Genomic DNA, 25,174 nt, shown 5'->3' with positions numbered 1-25,174 from the left:
AAAAATGAACACTTGAATGTGTTGCAGTGTGTGATATACTGCCTGATGTGTTTATGATGACAGGTTCTGATGGAGTGTCGATGTGGTGGCTGCACATAATCTCGCTTATTTATATTAACATTATGGGCATTTTATTAAGCTATTCTTTGTCATCTGTACGTGATCATCACGTGGGGTTCACATGGGATTCTTCCTCATCATCGCTTGTGGGGCTTTCTCTCAAGTGTGATCTGTGCTTTGGGTGTGGTCGGTTTACTGCATCTCCGATGCATAATAAACGTCGCGATAACTGCTGCGTTACAAGTGGTGGAGTGTGCTCTTCGGTCCTCCGACCTCTGACTCCCCGCTCAACCTCCTGGAGCTTCGATCAGGTTGCCGATTGTGCCAGCTGTCTGCCAGCATGTCGCAGGACGAGCCAACAGGCACTTCTACATCAACCATCTCGGCCTCTACCCCAGCCTCTTCGTATTGGATTGTCAGTGGGCACCAGCGTGATCCCCATCTGTTTGCTGGACTTTGTGGTGAAGATGTCGAGGATTGGCTGGACGACTACGACGGAGTGAGTTCGGCTAATCGTTGGGACGATCCACACAAGCTATGTCACGTCGCCTTTTATCTCACAGTAGTAGCGAAGACTTGGTTTTTCAACCATGAAGTCGATTTCACGGACTGGGGCACTTTCAAACAGCAGCTCTGCCAAATCTTCAGCACACCGGCGGTTCGTTCAACCCTCGCGAAAAAGACATTGACACTCATAAACAACAACTCGGGCAATCTTATACGTCGTACATCGAGGATGTGCTTGCTCTTTGTCGACACGTGAACACAGCCATGACCGAATCAGACAGGGTTCGCCACATCCTCAAAGGCATCAGAGCTATCGCTTTCAATACGTTAGTCATCAAGAACCCCGCTACCGTCGCTGATATCGTCACTACTTGCCAGCACCTTGACGAACTCGAATCAGTACGGTTGCAGCCAGACATAAAGCCCCTATATTTATAAAAGTAGCGCCATCCACTTCCCTCCTCCTCCGTTCCACTATCGCGCTCGGCGCGACCAGCGCGATCGAGGCGCGATATCGACAGTGGCGCCGCCTGCGTCGGGCCTGCCGTGGCAGACAACAGCTAACGCGCTACCAGAGGAAATCCGAGGAAAACTTCGATCGCGCCCTGCGGAGACGTTTTTGAGGCGCGATTTTGCTTCCTTAGTCAGTAACTGGTCTTAATAATGCCGTTTTGGAAGTAGCAACGCGACGATGCGAGACGGCACAAATATCAAGTGTGCAGCAAGCGTTTGCGCACGCCGAATGGTAAACAAAAAAAGCCTTTTGCCCTCGCCTTGTCGGTTGCGGCAACTTAAGGCGCAGCAGCATGCCATCACAACGAAGTTCTTGTCCCTAACACGTTTGATCCGTTTGTGCGTACAGCACTTTCGTCGCACAGGCCCGAGAATGGCAGTTGGAGCGCGCTGGAAAGAAAAAAATATACAAAAGCGCGACGCGAACTTCCACGTGACACGGATTGGCCAATGGGGGAGCGGAGGAGGCTGAGGCGACAGGAGGCCGCTAAGAGAGGGCGAGGAGGAAGCGCCGGGGTGATCGCGGTGGCGGCAAGATCTAAGAATGGCGCTACTTTTGTAAATATAGGGGCTTTAGCCAGACACCCCTGCAAACACTACCGCTGATGACCGCTCGTTACGAGCAATGATCCGCACAATAATTAGAGAAGAACTACAGAATCTTGGCGTCGCCACAGGGCCTATGCCTCCTCACGCCTCGGATACCAATCTGCGAGATGTTGTCTAGGAGGAATTGGCGTCCATGGCTGGTGCAGCGTACACGGACCCTCTAACCCCTAGGGCCCCACCAACGTACGCACAAGTGGCCGCAGTTTCTCCTGTCATCGTTCCACTGATGCCTCCAAAACCAACGCCGGCCCACTTGGCTTCCATCACTACCAGTGCACCTACCCAACCCAGCTATCCGCAGTGGCATCCGCCTCGTACCATCTGCTACTACTGCGGCTATCGTGGCCACATAGCACATTTTCTATGGGCTTGAGTGGCATGTACTGTTTTAGCGAAGAGCGGCCCTTGAACAGGACCATACTTTCATCGATTGCTTGATGAGCAGATGGCACGTACTCTGCTACAAACCTCTGGTTCAGTGCGTCAATCAATGGCCTCACTCTCGAAAGCCTGTCATAGCCTTCTTCACCTTTCTTCTGTTTGCTGGTGTCGCTCAAGTGTAGACAGTTTAATATGTCCTGAAACCTTTTTAGGGTCATCACACGGGATATTTCAGCATTGTTGAAGAAGCTATCGCTGCTCCAATATAAATACGAATGGTGCATTGGGTTCACACTCAGGAGGAGGAGGATTCCAACTCAAACTCCCTCTTGTCTAGGCTGTGCCAATCACGCCTGTTTTTTTTGATGGGCAAGGCAGTTTGTTGCGCTAACAATTAGCTGAAGTACATCAGAGTCAAAATAGAGCTTGAAAGCATTGCTTGGTTTTGCATAACATTTTGTTGAGTAGCAGGGATGCCATGTCTTTGGCTCCGTCACAATGTTCGAGGGCATAGTACTAGTCCAAGCCGACTGCTCGTCCTCGATTTCATCTTCCTCGCGAATAGCTGCATTTTCGAACGAGATGCATTGCTTCTTTTTTGGGTCTTTTTCTCTGGTATGTCTTCCTTTTTTTAGGCTTGCTGGTTGAGGGAGCGTCAACTTCTTCCTCAACTTCATCAGTCGTCGCTAGATGAGGATCTTCATCGCTCGATGAAGAATTGCCATTTTCTTCACTTGCGCCCAGCTCATCGGGCAGACTAAATAGAAGCTCTATGGCTTCTTCTTGTGTGAGACTCCTTGGCGCTGCAGTTTAGAAATTTACCTACATTCAAACAACGCATGCAGAGTAAAAGGAGCTCCACAGTTTCCTTTAGCTACATGCGCACAAGCACATCACGTTTGTTGACTAAAAGAAGCTCAACGGCTTCTCACACTCATTGGCACTGCAGTTATAAATTGTGCTATATTCAAACAATGCGCGCAAGCAATGCGCTTGCACCAAAGCAGCACGTGCAGACTGAAAGAAGCTCGAAGGCTTCTTTTAGCGGCACGCACACAAGAAAACAACACACAAGGACTAAAATAAGCTCCACGAATCTTTTGTGAAACACCTTGCCACTGTAATTTAGAAACTGAACTACATTCAAACAGCACGTGCACATCGAACATCACATTACACGCAGCTTTTTTTTTCGTTAGACCTAGTGGAATCGACGGCCAATTCGTCATTGATTTATGCAATAAAAGATTTTAGTTGCTCTGTTCGTTAGGTCGCGCTCAAATTGTTGATACATAATCTACTAACCTTACTTTCAAAAACGGAAAACGGAGAAACTTACCGGGCATTTCCGGTGATCCTATCGGTTGGCTCCTTACGAGCAAGAAAAACCACGCTTGATCTTTCGGGGAACGTTTTTTCGACCGCCTGTATTACTAATGTCATGACTAGCAACTCACAAAAAAAAACTATCACAGCACATTCCCTTTTTATCCGTGAGGTGGCAGGGCCGTAAAAACTGGCTTAATGAAGTCCCCGTGCTGGCGTAGAAGCTCTAAACTAGGACCCAAAAAGTGGGTTATTTTTGACCCCTCGTCACACAAAGGGAAACATTATGTTGAAAGCACATTTCTGGCTGTTGCATCAGATGCACTTTCTTTCTGAAAAGTAAACAAAAAAGTTTCATTTTACTCTTGCAAGTTGTGGGGTCTCACACGTGCACTTGGGACAAAGGAACGGCAACACAGTAGTGCAAACAATCAAAAGGGCATTTATTGCACCTTTCATACACTAATACATGCTAGCCGAATTACTACCAATAGAACATTCACATGGGCGCGCGGAAAATCAGGCAAATCCGACTCACCGCGACCGGATAGCGAGCGAATATGTTCGCCCCATGCTATGACACCATCGCCTAGTCGTTCACGTGTACGGTCACGCGAACGGTCACGCGTTTGAACGATCCGTGTTTGTCCATATCGGTCTCCTGCTCTTAGCCTCGCGAGACGGTCCCGTGAAGCGGGCCAGCGCACGCGCAAAGCGTTCGTGCATGTTGGTCGCCGATCCGAAGCCAAAAAGAGGAAGCGCCTTCGACCTCTTTCTCCCAAGTCACCCCACCGTTCCAGCACTTGCACCTCCAACTCCTGCTCCTGCAACTCCAACTCCTGCACTTGCACCTCGCTTTTTTTGTAATTCTTTTTACGCATTCTTTAGACATTTCTTATAAATAAGATGTTTTCGAGTGCGCAGCCTTCCGCGTCGGATTTAGCAAAGCGATGCACTTGTTTACATCGGCATATACAGCCACAGATCGTTGTTAGCGTCAAAAAATGGGGGAAAGGTGCATATATGAAAAGGCGCTGATATGAAAGAATGTCAAAACGTAGAATAAAACACAGATCTGATCATATGAGCCGCGTTGTTCCATTGTGAGACGAGTCAGTATAAGCGGCTGAGCCACAAACAATGGCGGCTGTGATCCAGTTACAAATATTGGGCTGTTAATTTATTACTGATTCTCGCTTTTCTTTAACTTCGCGATAGTTAGCTTGTGCGTGTCATAAAGCATTATTAGAGCAAACTGTGCTCGCATAAGCGCTCATGCCGTGTTGTTCTCCTGCAAAAACGCGGATGCCATCGCTGACACCGTTGGTATATAACTGAGCGAAGCGGCTGTTTATGCTGCTGTACCGAATGTACCGTCTCTTGTTTCGGGTTTGACGCAGAGATAAAGAGTACATCTCAGGAATTAGGAATGTGTCAGCATGCCAACACGTAAAAACCCACCCATCTACGTTTCGAATACGACCGGCAGCCTACGGGAACGGTGACGTACAGATGTTGGCACAGGCGTTGGGCACAGCTAGCGCTGTGTCCCCGCTTGCAGCTTATTGTGTACGCGGCGATCGAAGCGAAGGGTAGTTTATTTCAAATAGCTAAGGCTAGAATTGGACTATAAAAGCAGTTTCCTTCCTTATAACTTGCTTACTTTTCAGTACCGGTCCGCCGGTAGCAGGTGCGCGAACTCGACGGCGCCAGGCCTAACCTTCGCTGAACAGGATCATCAGCATGCTGTCAGACATGATAGCCATGTACATTGAACCAAATCACAGAAACTGGGACGTAATTTTGCCATTTGTGACTTTTTCGTATAATACCGCCGTTCAACGCACGACCGGTTACTCGCCATTCTACCTTGTCTATGGTCGTTCGCCCTCTTCCTGTTTTGACGTCTCTTTCTTCGCGCCAACTGTCACTTGATGTCCATCCTCCTGTGAAGAATATGTGTCCCGCATACTGCATTGCCGCCAGCTCGCCCGCATCAATACCGAAGCACATCAACAGGACCGCAAGGAGCATTACGACGCCTCTCATCGTGTCGTGTGCTTCCGCCCTGATGAGGAAGTCCTGCTCTGGACACCAGTTCGTACTCCTGGCTTGTGTGACAGGTTTCAGCTTCGCTTCATCAGCCCCTACAAAGTCTTGGAGCAGACCTCTCCGGTTAACTATCGCGTGGCACCTGTTATTGTTCCAAATGACCACTGCTGCCGCGCTGCTGAGGTTGTTCACGTTTCCCGTATGAAGCCTTTCACGAGGCGTTCTCCGTCCCTTTGAATGGCGGCCAGGATGGCCATTCTTGCACGTGGGGAAATTGGTGTGGGCATTTTATTAAGCTATTCTTTGTCATCTGTACATGATCATCATCACGTGGGGTTCACATGGGGTACTTCTTCATCATCGCTTGTGGGGCTTTCTCTTGAGTGTTGTCTGTGCTTTGGGTGTGGTCGGTTTAGCGCATCTCCGACGCGTAATAAACATTGTGATAACTGCTGCGTCACAATATTGTCATCATATAGCATAAAAAGAAACTTCATGAGAGCCACAAGCTGCCAACAAGCAAGGGCAGTGCTGCTTGGTTTCTAAGAGCACTTACGCTCTCGTGATAACTTAATGTTATCGCTCAGCGCAAGATGCGCCTGCATGATTGGAACTTACTCGAATGTTATCGATGGTTCTATGCATTGTCTGTTTTCACCGAAGCTTCTGTAATCTGATCGTATGTGCGACGTGAATTCTGTAGTACTTTATGAATGCGGCAATCTGCTTCTCCCCAGTGCTAAATCTAACTAGGGCAAATTTATGGCATCATTCTCTTGCCTTTCTGTATGGAATTCAGTATCGTATGAGGTACAATCATCCTCATCAGGTCACTTATTTATGCATACATTCCAAGAAATATTTACTTGCTAAGCTAACATGACCTTTATTGCTTCTTCATAAATACCATATTTTTCCAGATATAACCCATCACCATGTATAATCCGCACACCCCAATTACAACAACTCAGAAAGAAAAAAAAAAATCTCCGCGTATAACCTATAGAAATAAATGCATACAACGCTCAAATTTTTGTATTCACAGTCTCCATTTGCAGATGGATGACACATCCAAGTCATATCTTCGGTCAGCGATTTGGTACCCCCCGCCCCTCTGTCTCTCTTTGACGATGCTGATAAAGCTAGATTACACAATGGACGGGATCGCGGACAAATCCATTGCGTGACATGCGACTTGAATCAGATCACTTTGCAGCTAGCATTTACACGTCAGAGGATGGCAGTGCAGACGGAGCAGCCCTCGCATGGGCAGCGGCGACCGAGCCGAAAATCTCAGCGTAGATTTGGCTCTCGAGCTTATCGCAAAGCGATTCGCATGTACCGAGGGAGTGCCGTGAGAACGGGTGAAGTACTAGTTTGCCGGCACCGTGTGCACTATTCGAATAGCTAATTACGAAACGAGAAATGGTGACCCATAAGGAGGTGAGAATGGAGCTTCAACATTCTGGAGTGGAGAGAGGGCAGGGTTCCCTTGGATATAACGAAACTTTGAATGCAGGAGAACCTTGCCTAGAGGTGTGGCTTCACGGCAACTCATGCCGAACTGCCATGATGTCACACCTCAAGGTATAATTTGCATACAACCCACACCCTGACTTTACTGGTCAATTTTTTTAACTATTGGTGCGGGTTATATGCGCAAAAATATGGTATGTTGAACTCATTTGGCGCTTTTGGTTTTCGCGTTTAGTGTTCTTGAAGAATTGCCTGTAACATGTGCTATACCTACGGTAACAATTTATTAATCTTAGCACACATTTTATCATAACTTCTGTGATCTTTTATTTGTGTTTGTTGCCTGTTTAATGTAGTTTTGGAAACATGCGATTTGCATACTAAACATAAGTTTGGTTCTACTTGCTGTTCTTTTATGACTTTATTGCAACACGCATTGAATTAGGAGATCTTCCTGACAGTTCTTGAACTTTGGAACCTCCGACTGTAATGTATAACACTGTACTGTGTAAAAAAAAAAAAAAAGTGCCACTTTAATTTTAGAAAAGCTAGTAATGGTCAATTCAAAAACTAACATTAAAATGCTGCTGTCCTCATGTTTGAGCTCCTAGCTTGGAGGCAAATTTTTAACCCTGTCATTTGTGCATTGAGCCTACATTAAGCCATGTTATGGTGTGTTGTAACGGGTAAGGTGTGAAGCATAACGATTTGTGACCTTTTTCAGATTGGCGTTCCACCACAGGAAAGCATCTTTCACACTCTCAACTTCTCTCCCGTTGAAGAAGTTTTCTACGAACGACAAGCTGATCGATGTGCCTCACTCTTCAGGGAACAACTTTGTAAATTTCCTGACCATAGCATCAGGATTGAACAGCTGGACAGGCACTCTGTCGGACTGGTGAGTTGAAGGAACTTGGGGCTTCTGGACTCGCAGGTGTGGTGGGGCCAGTCATCAGGCTTGTGTATGACATGCAAGACAAGATGAAGGTCGAAAATGCATTCTGTGTCCATTGTCTCTGCACTGATAGCTTGGACATGTGCAAACAAAGGGCCTCTCAGTGTTTTAGAAATGTTGAGTGGCTCAAGGACAATGTCTCAGTAAACTTGGGACAAGGATTGCCCTGATGACACAGCAAGGTGTATGCACCTTTTGCGCCACCCTGAGGCATGGTGCTCCCACCATTCCTGGGTAATGGCAGCTTGCTGCTGCTTTGTGAGTTGAGGCTTCGATTAGCTGCTAGATGGGCTGTGCATGTGCACTAGTGTAGTGCAAGAGCCTCTACACAGGGACTCGCAATCGGCACAGTGAAGGGGACGCCGGCAGCTGCAGTATGTGTTAGGACTCCTGTCCAACTGACAGCATGCAAGAACTTTGTGCAGCATGTGGTGAAGAAACTTGACACCAGCTCCTTTACTTTTCTATTTGGAGAACCATGTTTTCTGAGCTCTGCAAACACCTAAATTTTCGAATACGGTTCGAATATGAATACATGGCTTTGAATATTAATAATAATGTGCGCATTCATTTATTAGCAAGTTTGGCTATTTTAACATGTTGCAACATCGCAATTGCATTGTCATTGGTAAAAAATTAGACTAGTAAGCGGTTACAGTCGACTCCTGTCAATTCGATCCAGACGGGACCAATGAAACTGGTCTAATTATCCGGCGGGTCGAATTGAACAAAAGGCAGAAAAACGCTAAAGCACACCGTTCACTTGGCAGCATTGCCTTTAATGTTATCTTCGCCGCAATGCAGAGGTGTTGTGCGGTGAAGCACACCAAGCAGGTTAAAGGTGCCACTGTTATATGGGACATAGCATGTGTTCCCTAATTTTCATGCACACATGCGCCATATTTGGTCACTGTACGAGCCACGAGACGCCTCATATGTTTACTGGCAGGCCTTCAGAGTTTTAGTTTACCTCTGCTCTTTTGTTGTCTTTAAACATCCCCTTAAGTGTTTTGCTAGCTTTCCCAAAACACAGGTGGATTTTCTTCACATCTCTGTGTACGGTGCACGTATAATGTAGAAATGCATACTAGGCCCCTTTAATGGTCTCATATACGAGACACGCATGGCAGGCGAAACGAGAGCTCAAATCGCCACAACAACGTCAGAAACAGCCATGAACGGCTGCCAGTATGCCTTTTAGGTGCCTAGGTGCTCATACTGCTACCGGAGATGTTGCGTGCGTGCCTGCATAATTAAGAACCACATACTATGTCCAGTGACAGTAGCCACTTTCATTCTTGGTATGCTTCACCGCACAACAAAGCTGTATTACAGGGAAACTGACCTGTCAAGTTCGAATTATCGAGCGAAGGCCAATTTTGAGATCGAAATGACGAAAGCTTGGGCCCATGGAAATGTATGGGTACCGGCTGCGACCTTCAGTCGGTATAGAATTCACCTAAAAAATCAAATTAACCGGAGTTTGATTAACGGAAGTCTACTGTATACTAAAAGATTGTGTATTTGACTCATGTCAGCTTGAAAAATTGAGTAATTCCCACTAGGGGGAGGGGGGGGGGGGTGTCTGTTCTGGCCAACCTGTGCCTCATTATGCCGCATCACATGCCCGTAAACTCAGAGGCATTTGACCCTGTGCCAGCCGCCGACTCATCGCATTTGCTGTCAAGCAAAAGCTTGGGTTTGGAGATGGCGCTAAAAAGTAACAAATGAGCTAGGCAAAAGCTGCTCTCACATCCAACCGAAATGAAGTGGTGCTGTACTGTTTGCTATGACTGTTGCTTAGAAAAGAACTTCAAGAACATTGTCTTTCCTTTTTCTTAAGTTTTGTGCAAACTTTGGAGCGCGGAAGCAAAGGACTAGACAAAAGGGGAAATGACATACACAAGTGGTTATTGTGTATGCTGTTTCCATTCTGTCTTTGTTCCCGCGCTGCGAAGCTTGCATTATGGAATGCCAGCTAGTCTGATCTCTAACACTGCTATGTCTTGTGCCTCATGCAAGCACGACTTCTGCAGCGCAGCTTGTGCAGCCAGCCCTTTCTGTTGTTTTCCTTCAGTATGAGACATCCGAGCAACTCACTGTTGTTGATGTATTGCATTTGCAAGAATATCGTGCATCCACCAGTATAATGTGCGTTATACAGTTAAACCTGGATAGAACGAAATTGACAAATTCCCGAAAAACTTCGTTATAAAGAGGATTTCATTATGTGTAGGTTTGACACGAAAATTCTAAAAAGAAACGCTTACCGTATTTACTCAATTCTAACGCGCCCTCGATTGTACCGCCCACCCGTTTTCCGTTTTCGTCGAAGCACTCATCCTTGGAATGTCACACCAGGTACTGGGTGCGTCGACGCGTGTCATTTCGCACAAGCGCAAGGCATCGGAAACCAAGAGCGAGCGTCACGATGGCGTCGTAGCGTCGTATAGTGTTAAGTAGAACCCCGCTGTTACGTTCCCGGGGGCTGCGTTTTCCCGGCTGTTACGTCGTTTTCGGCCGGTCCCGGCACAACTCCCATAGAACCCAATGCATTGGTAACCGCGCTGTTGCGTTGCAACTGTGAGACCGTTCCCGCATCGTACGTTGGGAACTGCCACCCCGCGCCGGCCAGAGCGGCCATTTTGACTTTTCATGTCGCTTGGCATCGTGGCTTGACGATGGCATTGGCCGCCCAAAGTGCCGGGGGTGACAACTATGACGTATTTTCGGTTTCCGCCAGCAAAAGTATGGCCCTTGAGATGCGTATTTGCTATCTAAAGGTGGTGTCTATGACGCGTTGTGGCCCTAAAATTGGTTTTGGCTCATATAGATGTCCCATATAAAGTCCAAGGGCAAGTGAAAACGTGCGAGGGGAGCCAACGACCGCGTCTAAATCTCGCGCGCGCACGAAAGAAAAGCAGGGAGGAAGCGCCTTCTTCCGTTGCGCTCGAGGTACCGGCGAGGGAGTGATGGGGGGGGGGTCGCGGGCGGCGTTGTACTGTACTCTGGCTTCAACTGCGTACTGCGTGGCGGCGCGCGGGCCGTATCTTGAAAGCGATCTGCGTTGGGGCAGAGTCTACTCAGTGTAGGTGCGTCGGCGGCTCGTAGCTTTGTGCGTGCTGTGTGTTCTCGGCGCTTAGTTTGTGTTGAAGCGATAGACAACAGCACGAAGGTCACTTCGCTCGTTTCTGCAGCGGCGCTTCCACACGCCGCCAGCGTTGGACAGCGCGTGTCTGCGTTCATCGAGTGTGATCTGTCACAGCGTCTGCCAGCACGTCGGCAACATCAACTGGAAAAGGAGAGTACCGGCTTGGCAGGCTAGACCAGCTGCAGCAAACGGCAGGATCAGGTTTGAATGGAGGGGGAAAGGTCACGCGCGCGGCGGCAAGATCGCCGGGTCGAGGGATGCAGGCCCGCCTCGCACACGCTTGCACGCATGCACACGTGCACTGCTTCGCATTCCGTCGCGGCGAAGAAGGTGCTTCCGGTTGCTACTCGCGCAAAAATAACAAGATTTTGGGCGAAATCTCGAGGTTGTCGGCGGGGAAAATTCGTTATATCGAGGGGGTCTCCCGCTGCCACTTCGTTACGTAGAGGTCTCAAATACATGTGCTTCTATGGAGTAACGGCGGGGAATAGAGAAACTTCGTTATATCCAGGAATTCGTTATATGGAGGTTCGTTATAAGCACATTTAACTGTACTACATTATGCTGCAGCAAAAAGGAAGAGGGCACTTTTGATTTCGTGAAACAAATATTTTGATTATAACTCTAATTAAGCATGTGTAATGCATCCGTACTCATTTAGAATGGCACCTTTTAGCATACACGAAAATCGGGGCAATGCCCATCGCCTGCGAGATCTGTACTACAAGTTTTGGGTCTTGCTTGGGCGCATATTGTGGTAGCGGATCAGATATCTCTCTATCCAGAAATGCTGTAACAGGCATGCAATGCACTGCACGTCCTCCATGCAGCCTGTCCGCAAACCCATGCCCCTTGCTATTGAGAGGCTCGCTTTCCCACAACACTTATACGTCCAGTGGCTGAATGCACTTTACAGTCGAAAGTTTGCCAACAGTACGAAATTGTCACAAATTCAGCACCAAATCAAACACATATTCCTAAATTAGATATCGTGTTTGCTGCCGCACAGCCAGCAATATAATCAATTTGATTCGAACATTCGAAAATTTCCGAATACCTAGTTTTCAAATCGAATACGAATATTAAAATGTAATATTCGATGGTATTAGAAATTTGCAAATATTCGCACACCCCTAAAATTAATGTATTCTAAGCTGGAAGGCACAGCATGTAGAGTGTGGCTAATTGCTGCTTCAATTTCAAAGAATGACCGTCACATAGTGGTACCTTTGACACTCGGCTCTAACGCGTAACAGTAACGAAGACAATAAGAAACATGATCACGGGTGCCTTAAGAGTTCAGCTATGAGGCAATTTCTTTTACTCTCCAATTTTACTCTAAATTGCAAAGCTCCTGCATTTTGCGTTATGTTGTCACTGCTGCAGTTAGCTGGCCCTGAAAATTTATTACTGTTCTGGATTGCAGCTCCTGCAGCCACTGGTTCGGTTGCGGCAGGCCTGCTGCCATCCACGTGCTGTACGGGGTGCCTTCCTGCCAATGAGGACTGAGTAAGCAGGCAGCGACAAGCTGCATGGTCACAGGCTTTCACTGTCTCAAGTTTATTCTCAAATGAAGGTCTGCAGACTTTGGAGCTAGCAATAATGTTTCTCAAATCTGCTCAGCTCTTGCTGCTAGCCCCACATTTTTAATTCTTTGGATGGCATGGCCACAGGAACATGCATTGCACCTACTAGCATAGCACAAGCCATGCCCTTTCTGGCATTATCTAATTAATCTTAGCCTGTCGTATATGGCACTATGCTTCGATAAATGGGGAAGAACGTGGAGATATGGATGCTGCCATAAATTATTTTGTTAAATACTTCCTGTCACAGAAGTTACCTGGAGAAGGACGGGCTCACAGCCAGACTGGGCATAACTCTTGACAAAGGATATTTAGGGATCAGTCAGCTCAAAAGACATGTCAATATTGTAACACACAGTTGAGTGAAGGTACTTTAATTAGCTAACGTTGGGCGAACTTGTGCCCGACAAACAGCTAAGCGAGAGTCTCGCTCTAATGTACGCAGTCTTCGCGCAAGCGTTCCACCCATCTTCTTATTTTTCCTCGTGCCCAGTGCTGATGACACCTTGCTCCGATCGCACGTGCCTTGTGAGCACGTGTTGGCCGCTTCGGTGCTGCTATCTTTCGTATGTAGCCGTAAACACATGTATGGGTGCAGGAGACGGCTGGCGCATGAGATTTGAAGGTACCTTGTGTCAATATATTTCCAAATGTAGCCATGTCAGACAATTGCAGGCTCTTGAAAGTGGAATTGTAAGCCTGACAACTTCTGTCACTGTGCTACCTAGTCGTATGGCAAAGCAACTAGAACAGTATCATTCAGATCATGGTCATTTCTTGCTGCACAGCAAGAAATTATTGCTGGGTCCACAATCTGGGCACTGATTTGACTGCAACACCTGCCTTGTGCCATTCTTTGACCGGAGGTGATGCATTGCTCTAGAGGCCTGGAGTTGATATTCTTCGTGTATCTTCTGGTGTGCTGCAGGACAGTTTACTAGGTCCTCTGCTGTTTTTAATATATGTAAATGAATTTATAGAATCAGTGTCTGACTCTGTGTGCCTAAAGCTTTTTGCAGATGACTGTATTATATAAAATGAAATATACAGTGTAGGCCGCTTATAACGTAAGTCGCCGGAGTCGCGAATATCTGCATTATAAGTGGTACTGCACTATAACCAAAACCGATTTTCAAGCCCTGCACGTATGCAAAACATGTAGACCAAGCATGTAGACATGCTTTGTACTATTGCGCGCACATCGCGATTACGTTTTCGCCAGTGCGCTGGTGAAAACACAATCGCGATGTAGCCGTTGCTCTTCAAGCTCGACAGCTTTGCACAGAGTCAGAACGAAACAACTGTTTGCCGCAACCGCTGCGGAAAAAACCGTGACCGCTATTGACGCGATTATGAACGGCGACTTTGCAGTGCTGAAGGCACGCGCTCGACGCACCCACTGAGTCTGGACGAATTAACTACCATTCGCTGCAATACCTGCAGTCGAAACCGCGGTCGCTATCTATGCAATCATCGATGGTGACTACGCAGTTTTTTAGGCACACGGCCGACGTGCATACCGAGTAAAAACGAAACTACTGTTCGCAGCAACCGCTGCCGAGAAAACCGCGGCCGCTATCGATGCGATCGTAGATGACGACTACGCAGTTACGAATGCCTGCGGCCAATGCAGTGTTATGCGTGGCGGTAAACGCAAGAATACAGGCTTTAAAGACACAAATAGGTTCGAAGCGTTCCGCGTTGCTGTTATTCATGTGCGATTTCAACTCATGGCTGTGGCGATGCGGACTCCGCTGCTTCGTTTCAGTTGGACGCTAGTGCCGCTCTTGCTCTTTTGCGGCGCTCCTCGCTCACCGAGCTCTGAAAGTAGTCCGAATTAACCGATGTGCGACCAAATAAGTCCGAATTAACGAGAGTTTGATTGCATTGAGTAATGCATACGTCGGCCGGGAGCACGCACCTTGTTGAGAAGCATGCTCGCTGCCGCCCTTGTCGGAGAGATTTTCCCGCGGAAGCTGCATTATAACCGGTATTTCGTCTCATGCGGCTGCACTGTAAGCGGTATGCGTATACATGGAGTTCTATGGGAGGGTAAGCGGGAGTCGGAAAAGGCCGCGTTGTAGCCAGTTCTGCACTATAAACGATTACGCTATAAGTGGTCTATACTGTATTGTACGAAAATGACCATGCTATTTTAAGGTTATGATGTGGTGTCAAGCACAGGATGTGGAAGTTAATGTTGAAAAAGCTGTGTTACTAAGAGTCGCACACTAAGTACAGCCTAGTATTTATGCCCATACACTATGCAATTGATAGTACTAGTAACTGAACACAAATATTTCTAGGAGACAGCCAAATAAGAGAGGTCCAGAAAATGCAAGTCCTCGGACTGTGGCTGCAAAGCAACAAACAAGTGGACCACACCATTAGAACTCTTAGAACTACGGTAAAACAGATCTCCCGCATGATTCGTAGAGTAACCTATCACTGAAAAGGTTTCAAAGAAACTGAGACGATCCGGCTCATTCAGGCTTTTGTGCTAACTCGTCTCACATATAGTCTCCCTTTCCAATACCCCACGAAAACTGAACTAAATGCCCTAGATGCGTTGATCAGAGCGTCGTACAAAGTGGCTCTCGGCTTATCACAGGGAACGTCAACTGAACGCCTGGGGGCCCTCGGAATACATAACTACGCGCAGTGGTGCTCAGGTCTCAACGGGAGATGCTTAGCTTAACCTCCTCTGGCAGAACATTACTCTGCCGTGTAGGTTACCCTGCTCATCCACAGTATGCGGGAGGAGAACTGGAATCTCTGCCTAAAGTCCTTCATGAAAAGAACATAGTAGCCCCAATCCCCAAAAACATGAGTCCCAAATACCACTGGTGTCGTAGAAGCGCATGAGCACACAAGTTAGTGCAGCTATTAGGTAGAAATCCGGATACGGTCTACATAGATGTCGCTCGATGCAGCACTTACAAGTACGCCCTTCCAGTAGTAGGAGCGGTCGCAGATCAAGGGCTTGTGGCTTGCGCCACGACTCGAGTCGCATTTGTGAACACCGCAGAAGTTTCAGCCGTCGCGCAAGCTATTAAAACTAAGGACACTCTGGGAAAATCGTCGATAATTCTTACAGATTCCCAAGTCGCATGTAGACTCTTCCTCACCGGGAGGCTACCACGCAGCGCCACTCATCTATTAGGATCTAAACTAACGAAGAACCACATGATCATCTGGTGCCCGGGTCACGCAGGATTCGAGGGCAATGAGAAAGCGGACGGCGCAGCTCGTGCTTTTGTCAACCAAGCAGCCGACCACTCTTCAGAAAACCCCTTTTTACCGCGAGACATCCTTGAGCACCAACGGCACGAGTGACGAAAGTGCAATCCACCACACCCTGATCTATCCGGGCGGGGCTCTTACGACTGGTGCCGAATACAGACGCACACATATCCACACCTTTATTTGAAACATGCCATTCACCCCACACTGTACAGCGCTCTTTGTCCATGATACGGAGGCCGGCAAATCTAGCCCACAGTATGTGGGGTTGCCAGAACAGGCCACCCAAAATTAATACGCCGCAAATAGCTGGCCAACTTTCCGGAAGGGAGCAGTGGGAGACTTGGCTCGCCAGCGAGGATCGGGAGATGCAACTAGCGCTCCTTGACCAGGCACAGCGGACCGTTCAAGCCAGTGGAGCCCTGGACTAGGGGCTCCACCCACCCGCTCCCTACATCTGTTATTTTTAATGAACGTTTTGATATATATATGTGCATCAGCCTTTAGGAAGTTGTGTTCTTAAGGAGGAAATTAGGAAAAGCTCCAACAAAGCTCAGATTATTGGTATACAATACATATGCCAGGTCTAAAATAGAATATGCTTCCGTGATTTGGGATCCCAAAACTTAACGGGATATACAAAAACTAGCAATGTTACAAAGGAAAGCTGTTAGATTTATTCATGGGAAATATAAAAAGAATGACTCCCCTACTAAGCTTATGCGTGATAATGTCATTCCAACATAACAAATGCGTAGAATATATGCTCGCATAGTTTATTTGTAATAATATTCTAAAAAGTAAATTAGACATATTCATACCTTCTTGAACCCTTAAGTACTTGAAGGACTCAACACACACATGATCATGCGCTGAAACCGATTTTTGCAAGAACAAATGCATTTAAACAGTTTTCCCACGGACAATTTCCGACTGAAATGTCCTTCCTAAAGCTAGTTTTGATGCCACTGTTTTTTGCAAGGTTCTTGAACATATGTTGTTATATACAGTAGACTCGCAATAATTCAAACTTTCAGTTAATTCAAACAAATTACAAATTTTTGGTTGGCCCGCTATGCTTTCAATGTATTTAAAAGCCGCTTAATTCAAACTCTGGCATTCAGTTAATTCATACTTTTTGTGTGTCCATACCAGAAAATATCTACTGCTTTGCCGCCACTATTTGAAAATTTGCGCACTTATATAATCATAACAGTCGAAAATTGAAAAATGAACGCCTCAAGGCTTCAAGGAAAAAGGCTTTGCTAGTAAACAAACGTTGGAAACGAAGCACAAGTACAGTTGACCGTGATGCTTCTCAACTTTTTAGCCCTATTTACTGTTTCAACGATGCGAATTAGAAACCAAAACAATGAATGTGTAGTTGGGGTTTAGAAACGATTAAAAATGTGATTAAAATTCTTGTTTGAATTTATATTTTTACAGGTATAGAGATATAACCCTGTTCATTTGTAAGGGTCAATACTCATATTTGTTAACTTATTTAGTTATTAATGCTGTTTGTGTGGTACCCATATTTCTTCAATTAAAAAAAAAATCATATTCCACTCCTGCTTGGGCCAATCTGGCCTGCAGTATTGTGAAATAATAAATAAAAAATAATGCTCCGCAGTTGCTTTTGACTTCTTGCTAATGGGGTATATGATCACTGTTTGGCATGTTTCATTGTGCATGTCACATAATCACCAGAGGGTTGAGCCCTGTGGATGTAAGGCTTTTCTTAAGAGTAATAAAAAATTGCTGAATAAATTAGCGATGGTCCTTTCAATTTGTCATAAACACGTGGTATGTCTTTTCACACACACACATTGATGTGAGAAGCATGGGCTCCTTTTATGTCTGTATTATGTGCATGTAACCAAGCCCTTGCCTTTGTTTTGAGCTTATCCCTTATATTCAAACCAAAACGAATACTCAACAATTTTGGATAATGAATTCTCGAACTGAATGAAACAGCAGAAACTTCATATTCTAAATTTAGAATACAGTGAAATGAAGAATATCTTGCGAACAGCTGGGGCTTACTGTGAAACATTATGTGCCAGTGTGAGAGCTGCAGTTCATGTGAACTTTCCTCTCCACAGTTCATTAACCATGGACGAACTGTTGGCATCACTGATCAAAAAGGCAACAGTGGAATGTGAAGAAGCACATCGACGAATGGTGTCAGCGATGAATGGTAAGCATTTTCGTGATCCCATCAAGAGTGCCTCTCATTTCTCCGATGTTGTAGATAGTAAAAACAAGACATGCACTCTTGTACTAAGTGTGAAACGGTGACCGTAATACCAAGGGCACAGCCTTGCCCAAAGTGACATGCTGTGACAGTTGCAGAAAAACGCTTGTGGACTAACTATGTACACAGCATTGTTCAGTTGAATTTGTGCTTTGTCATCAGATACCACAACGCTTTGTCACAGCAACTTCTGGAGTCTGACCTTGAGGAGGTCCACACCGCGTGGGTCATTCCAACTTGGATGCTTGGATGATGAACTAGCCCAACTTGGGCATCAAGGATCATCATCAAGGGCATCAACCCACCTAGTGGGTTGAGCAATACAAGGATGCCCAAGTTGGGCTAGTGGGTTGAGCAATACGAGGTCTGTTAGAAAAGTACCCGACCTTTGGCTGAAGAAAAAAAACTGGCATAACTGGAGTGTTGGAAACCTAATCACCCTTAGTCTCCTTGGGACTCCACACACTTCTCCCAGTGGTGCTGCCATTGTTGGAAGCATTCCGAGAAGGCCTCTTTCAGAATGGAGTTTAGCTGAGCTGTCATTGCACCTATAATGTCCTCTGTTGTCTGAAATCGCACTCCTTTCAATGGCCTCTTGATTTTGGGAAACAGCCAGAAGTCGCAGGGGGCCATATCAGGAGAGTAAGGAGACTGTTGAAGTACAGGAGTCTGGTTTTTCGCCAAACAAGTCTGAATCAAGTGTGAGGATTGTGCAGGAGCATTATCGTCATGGATGCGGCAATTTCCTGTTTACCACAACTCCGGTCCCTTGCGCCGCACAACATCGCATGGGTGACGGAGGACATCCCTGTAGTACTCTTTGGTGATTAATTGACCCTGTGGTGTGTACGCGGGGTGTACCACACCGCGGGAGTCAAAGAAAGCAGTCAGCATCACTTTGGCATTGCTGCGCACTTGGCAGGCCTTCTTTGGTCTTGTTACATGGAATGCTTCCACTGTGACGGCTGCGATTTGGTTTCCAGGTCGTACCCGTACACCCAAGACTCGTCACCAGTGATTATGGTGTTCATGAAGTCGGGGTCGCTGTTTGTGGAACCCAGCATGTCCTGTGAGACTTCAACATGAAGTTGCTTTTGCTCCACCGTGAGCAGCTTCGGCACGAATTTTGCTGCAAATCTCTTCATGCCAAATCTTCAGTCGTAATGGAATGTGCAGAAAAAGTGCTGATGCCCACGTCTTCCGCAATTTCTCTGATAGTCACTGTGATGTGTTTTTTGTCACCGATCTCGGGGGCGTGCGGGTGGTAAAAGAGATGGAGAAGGAAGACGGATGGTGACACAGCAAACGAGGATTTAATATGTACAGGTATGGTGAACTCACGCGGCACACAACACTAAAAACGAAAGTCAAAACTAAAGGCACGCGAAACTAGACATAACTCAACAAAAAATGCTTGCTCAATACAAAATACAAAACTCTGACTCAATACCAAAACTACCCGAAAATAATCTATCTCTGTCTCGGAGCCTAACTCCGTCTTAGAGTTTCTACATCAGTCTGAGCGCTGACTCGTCAAAGTCTGGCCACCTTGGCCCCGGCCTAACTGCGTCGTAAACAAACCGTGATCGTCTCTTACGGATCGTCGTCTTGAAGTTCTTGTCGCACACGTGTCGGGCTCGTCGGAAGCGTTGAGAGTGCCGTAGGCGCCGACGCCTCGCGTTGTCTCTTTTGTCGGCGGTGAGCTCGTCGGCTCGTCGGTGATGAGCTCGTCAGCTCGTCAGCGGTGGCGTTCGGCGTTGCTTAGGCCCACCTGGCTAGGCCTAGCGTCTGGATGCGTCGCTACCTCTTCGTGAGTGCCGACATGGCGTCCCGTGGAGAATCGAACGTGCCGGTCTGCCGTAGAAGGGGGATCCTCTCTGGGGTGCCCGGTCCTGCCTTGAGAGGCTGCAGCCAGTCCAGGAGCCTCGCTCGAACTTGCCGAGGTCGACGGCCACACCTTGGACGGCCAACGTCACGGACTTAACCAGACCCCCAAGTCTCCCGTCGCCAGAGCGGAGCTGGCGATGCGACCTTCCTGGCCCGGAGCCACGTCGATAATCCTCAGACAGCGCCGTTCATCCCTCGATTACGGCTCGGCTCACGCGCCTCGAGAGCTGGTGCCGTTCCGAACACCGTGCTTCACGTGCTCTTCTTTTTTTGTGCGCCGCAGGCGGCCTCTTACATATGACAGTCACACGACAGTCCCACATCACTACAGCGTTCACTTCGGCATGTTGATGGCCGACTGGAGCATGGCTCGCTCTCCACCAATGTGCGGCTGTCTTTAAACCAGTTCTACTACTCCTTAATCTGTGTGCTGCTCATAGCATCGTCACCGAAAGCTGTCTGAATCTTCCGAATGGTTTCCACTTGGCTGTCGCCCAGTTTCTGGCAAAATTTGATGCAGTAGCGCTGCTCCAGTCGCTCCACCACAGTCAAATAGGAACAGACAGGACGAGTGCTGACTAACAACTGAAGTTTATTTGAAAAAACACAAATTGTAAGAGCAATGGTAAATGCATGCGGTATCTGTAAACAGACCATAGATAGCCATGTGCACTACCATGTGCACTACACACGCATATGTGCCGTAAGTTTACTGGCCGGCCTTCAGAGTTTTTTAGATAGACCCCCATTATTTTGTTGGGTTTAAAATGTCCCCTCAACTTCTGGAGTTTTGCATCTTAATGCCTTTCTTTTCATTAGCTTTCCCAAAACACAGAGGGCTTTTCTCCGCTTCTTGTTTCATGGCATGTGCACGCACATATAATTAAGGAACACATACAGTGTAGACCGCTTATAACGTATGTCGCCGGAGTCGCGAATATCCGCACTATAAGCGGTACCGCACTATAACCAAGGCAACAATTTTCAAGGCCCGCATTATGCAAAACATGTGCACCGAGCCGCCACGCGTATGCAACAGTCGAGCAATGCGGCTAGAACGTTTGCATTCAATTTACAATCGAATCCCGTTAATTCGAACCAAATCACGCGGCGGCGCCTCCGACCGGCATTGCTCCGGCACCGCCATAGAGTAAAAGCTTAGGAGAGACCCCTCAATGTCGCGCGCGAACGGAAAAAAAAAAAAAAAAACGCGGCGGAAATTTTACTCTCTCAAATGGCAAGGTTGCCGATTCTGCGTTGCGCCGGAACATGCGTGTACGTGCCGACGTCTCAGCCACGCTACTGTAGCCAGGCGTAGAAAATGGCAGTGAACCCTTCTTTCTCCTTTATGCTTCCTCTACTTTGTAGTCACGTGTTGACCTTGCACGCTGCGGCTACGGCGCAGAGGTTAGCAGCGGCGCTGTCTCAGGCCAGCCAACGAAACTGCCCACGTCGGCAAATGCCCGCTTCCCGGTAACGGCTGAAAACGAAATGTCGGGGAGCTGGCACTGGGCTTGTTGGAGCGGCGGTGCCTGACGGCGGCGCGTGCGTACGGTGACAGTCGAAAGTGAGGGAGCTACGAGGGAGGGCGAGGGGAGTCACCGAAGCGGCGGAGTTGCCGAGGCGAAATCCGCTTCCCTGCCGCCCTCCTCCCTCACATTCCACGGTCTCCGCGTGCGCCCTTCGCCGTGATGTGCCGGCGCCGCCTGCTCCCTGAAGTTTCGTTTACTGCCGTTATCGTGAAGCGAGCATTGGCCGGCGTTGGCAGTTTCGTGGCGCTCGCTTGCTATGCGCGCCTTGATATGCACTCATATGCACGACTCGCACTCAAGATTCTGGTTTCAGCCTCACTGGCTGTTCGTTCGCACCACGTGCGCTTCTCCTCCACTTCATCTCTCTTTCTTCCTCGAGCACTCCTTGGGGCGCCCGTTTGAGGGGAGCGTTCGCCGTCTCCGCTGACTTCCGTACTCTCAGGCAGCCGCACTGTAACTGGTATTTCATTTCCCGCAACTGCACTATAAGCGATACGTGTATACATGGAGTGCTATGGGAAAATGAATGGGAGTCTGAAAAGACCGCACTATATCCGGTCCTGCACTATAAGCGGTTACGTTATAAGTGGTCTATACTGTACTAGGCCCTGTCAGCGGTCTCATATACAGTGTAGACCGCTTATAGCGTAAGCCGCCGGAGTCGCGAATATCTGCACTATAAGCGGTTTGAAGCCCTGCACGTATGCAAAACGTGTAGACCAAGCATGTAGACACGCTTTGTACTATCGTGTGCACATCGCGATGACGTTTTCGCCAGCTCACTGGTGAAAACATAATCGCGATGTAGCCGTTGCTCTTGAAGCTCGACGGCTTTGCACAGAGTCAAAACGAAACAACTGTTTGCCGCAACCGCTGCGGAAAAACCGTGACTGCTATCGACGCGATTATCAACGGCGACATTGCGGTGCTGAAAGCACGCGCCTGACGCACGCACCGAGTCTGGACGAAGTAACTACCATTCGCTGCAACAACTGCAGTTGAAACCGCGGTCGCTATCTATGCAATCATCTATGGCAACTACGCAGTTTCTTTAGGCACGCAGCCGACGCACGTGCCGAGTAAAATCGAAACTACTGTTCGCCGCAACCGCTGCGGAAAAAAATGTGGACGCTATCAACGCGATCGTGGATGATGACTACGCAGTTACGAAAGCCTGCGGCCAACGCGATGTTATGCGCGGCGGTAAACACAAGAATACAAGCTTTAAAGATACAAATAGGCTCGAAGCGTTCCGACGTTGCTGCCATTCACGTATGATTTCAACTGATGGCTGTGGCGATGCGGACTCCGCCGCTTCGTTTCAGGTGGATGCTAACGCCGTTCTTGCTCTTTTGTGTCGCACATTTGTGGCGCTCCTCGCTCACCGAGCTCTGAAAGTAGTCCAAATTAACCGATGTGTGGCCAAATAAGTCCGAATTAACGGGTTTGATTGCATTGAATGATGCATACACCGGCTGGCAGCACGCACCTTGTTGAGAAGCGTGCTCTCTGCTTCCCTTGTGGGCGAGATTTTCCCGTGGAAGCCGCATTATAACCGGTATTTCATCTCGCGCGGCTGCACTGTAAGCGGTATGCGTACACATGGAGTTCTATGGAAGGGTAAACGGGAGTCAGAAGAGTTGTAGCCAGTTCTGCACTATAAACAGTTACGTTATAAGTGGTCTATATTGTACGAGACACGCATAGTGGGCGAAACGAGGGCTCACTGCCACAACCTCAGCAACGTCACAAACAGCTGTAAATGGCTACCAATATGCTTATTGGGCGTCTGGTGCTTGTACAGGGACCGGGTGTGCACCTGTATAATTAAGGAATGCGTACTATGTCCCGTGACAGTGGCCCCCTTTAAAGTCATTCTTGGTATGCTTCACCGTACAACACATCTCTATTGCGGCGAAGCTCTGACCTATCAAGTTCGAATTATTCGGTGAAGGCCAATTTCGAGATCGAAATAACGGTAGTTTGGGCTCTTAGGAAATGTATGGGTGCTGGCCGGGGCCTTCGGTTGGGATCGAATTAACCGCAAAATCGAATTACCTGGAGTCGAATTAATGGAAGTCTACTGTACTGCTCATTTTTGCTGTTGGCGGACTGGCAAGCCAATGTCTTACATTTTCTCACGGCACTGCAGTGGTGAATCTGAAGATGGGCAATTCTGATACAATCACGCCACATGCTGGGCAATGCCGGCAACGACAGGTGCGCGCAACCTGCACCACATCAGCACTTTTGCATTTGTTTTTGGAGAGCCGTACTGTCTTGCTGTGGCTGCTCTTCTGAACTGATGCTGCACGAGCTTGGAATAGTGCAAAGAACTCATTCAAAAAGTGCAGGCGAATCGAGCAGACCTCATGTTTCAACTCAGCTGGGACTAAAGCCCCTTGATCTTGAAAGTAGCGACACTCTTCTAGGCGCGCGCGTGTTCCTCCTCAATTCTCCTCGGATTTCTCCCCTCCCCGGGTTGGCACGGTGCGCACGGCACGCTGAACCCTCCTTTGGCTCGCTGCAGCCGCATTAGCATCAATGCGCGCGCTTTTTTATTCGGCCTTTTGAAGCGTTGTATGGGAATTAAACCCTTGTGAAACTGTCATGACGAATGTACGCTTCCCATAGAATGTCGGGACATTTTTTTTTTTTTTAGGACACTTCGATAAATACAAGCAGAAGCGCTCGGAAAAATTGAGTACCAAGCAGTGGCTGAGCTGTTTCCCTCTACGTCGCCACTTGGGTTGTCCGTAACACGGAGGTGTATTGGGCGCATATAATATAAGCAGCATAGAATATACACGAGAATTTGTTTCATAATTGTGGCTCTTAAAAGGCTCACATAAGGTAACCAAGAAGAAATGTGATAGTTTACTTAAAGTGAATTCGCCAAAATGAGTGGGCCAAAATCCTTTGTATCAATACCACTGTGCAAAATACGTGTTCTGTTTGCGAAACAGCCAATATAGAACTTTACACACGCACCTGTATTCCGTCACTATGAAATGACGAGAAATTACGTTCCGTCACCTCTGGGAGTATCCTAAGTCTCTCTCTCAAAAAAAAAAAAAAAAAAGATTGCTCACACGGAAACTTCTAAGACTGTGGCACTTGATAATTAACTTACAGAATTCAAGATGTTAAGTTTATCAGGATTGAGAAAGATTATCAGAATCGCGTGGCTTGTACTTTAAGAGCATCCGCGAATAATACATGCTAGATACTTAACTTCGCCTCCGTGCGTATGGCTTTTTACTTCACGGCGGCGGCCAAGATATCATTCGACTATTTTTATACTTGCACTTAACCGACTCAAGTTCATATGCCTATGTGCAGGAAAGAAGGTAATTGTTTGGTTTAATTCAACAAAATAATATGTATTCGCGCTTTTTCGCACGATGAAAATCGCTACCAGTATTTCACTTCTGACGGCACGGAACTACTGAATGATCTAATTCTAGGCGGCGCCGAAGGTTGCGGACCGGACCGATAGGTGGTTAGAAAAAAAGTACCATGTTAACTACGAAGTATTTCTCCTTGGCGCGCACACACACAGACACACGCACGCACACACACATACTCACACACGTACACACATGCATACATGCACATACATGCACATACATGCACACA

The 25,174-nt window shown here is 47.5% G+C and overlaps 1 protein-coding gene across 3 annotated transcripts in view; it reads left to right on the top strand.

The window, feature by feature from the left end:
* The window catches only part of LOC119460522 (E3 ubiquitin-protein ligase SHPRH), a 245,675-nt gene that overhangs the window by 79,768 nt on the left and 140,733 nt on the right, over nucleotides 1-25,174 (top strand). For 2 of the 3 annotated variants that reach the window (XM_037721440.2, XM_037721439.2), the window contains exons 10-12: nucleotides 7,649-7,822; nucleotides 12,457-12,539; nucleotides 17,965-18,059. In XM_037721440.2, coding sequence (XP_037577368.1) covers nucleotides 7,649-7,822; nucleotides 12,457-12,539; nucleotides 17,965-18,059 — 352 coding nt within the window. The remainder of the gene's footprint in view (nucleotides 1-7,648; nucleotides 7,823-12,456; nucleotides 12,540-17,964; nucleotides 18,060-25,174) is intronic. The other variant, XM_049655121.1, reaches the window with a different exon arrangement.

Source organism: Dermacentor silvarum, chromosome 8 (genome assembly GCF_013339745.2).
Source record: "Dermacentor silvarum isolate Dsil-2018 chromosome 8, BIME_Dsil_1.4, whole genome shotgun sequence".
Lineage (NCBI taxonomy): Eukaryota > Metazoa > Arthropoda > Arachnida > Ixodida > Ixodidae > Dermacentor > Dermacentor silvarum.
Note: the sequence above shows the minus strand (reverse complement) of the source record. Positions and strands in the feature narration are given on the sequence as shown.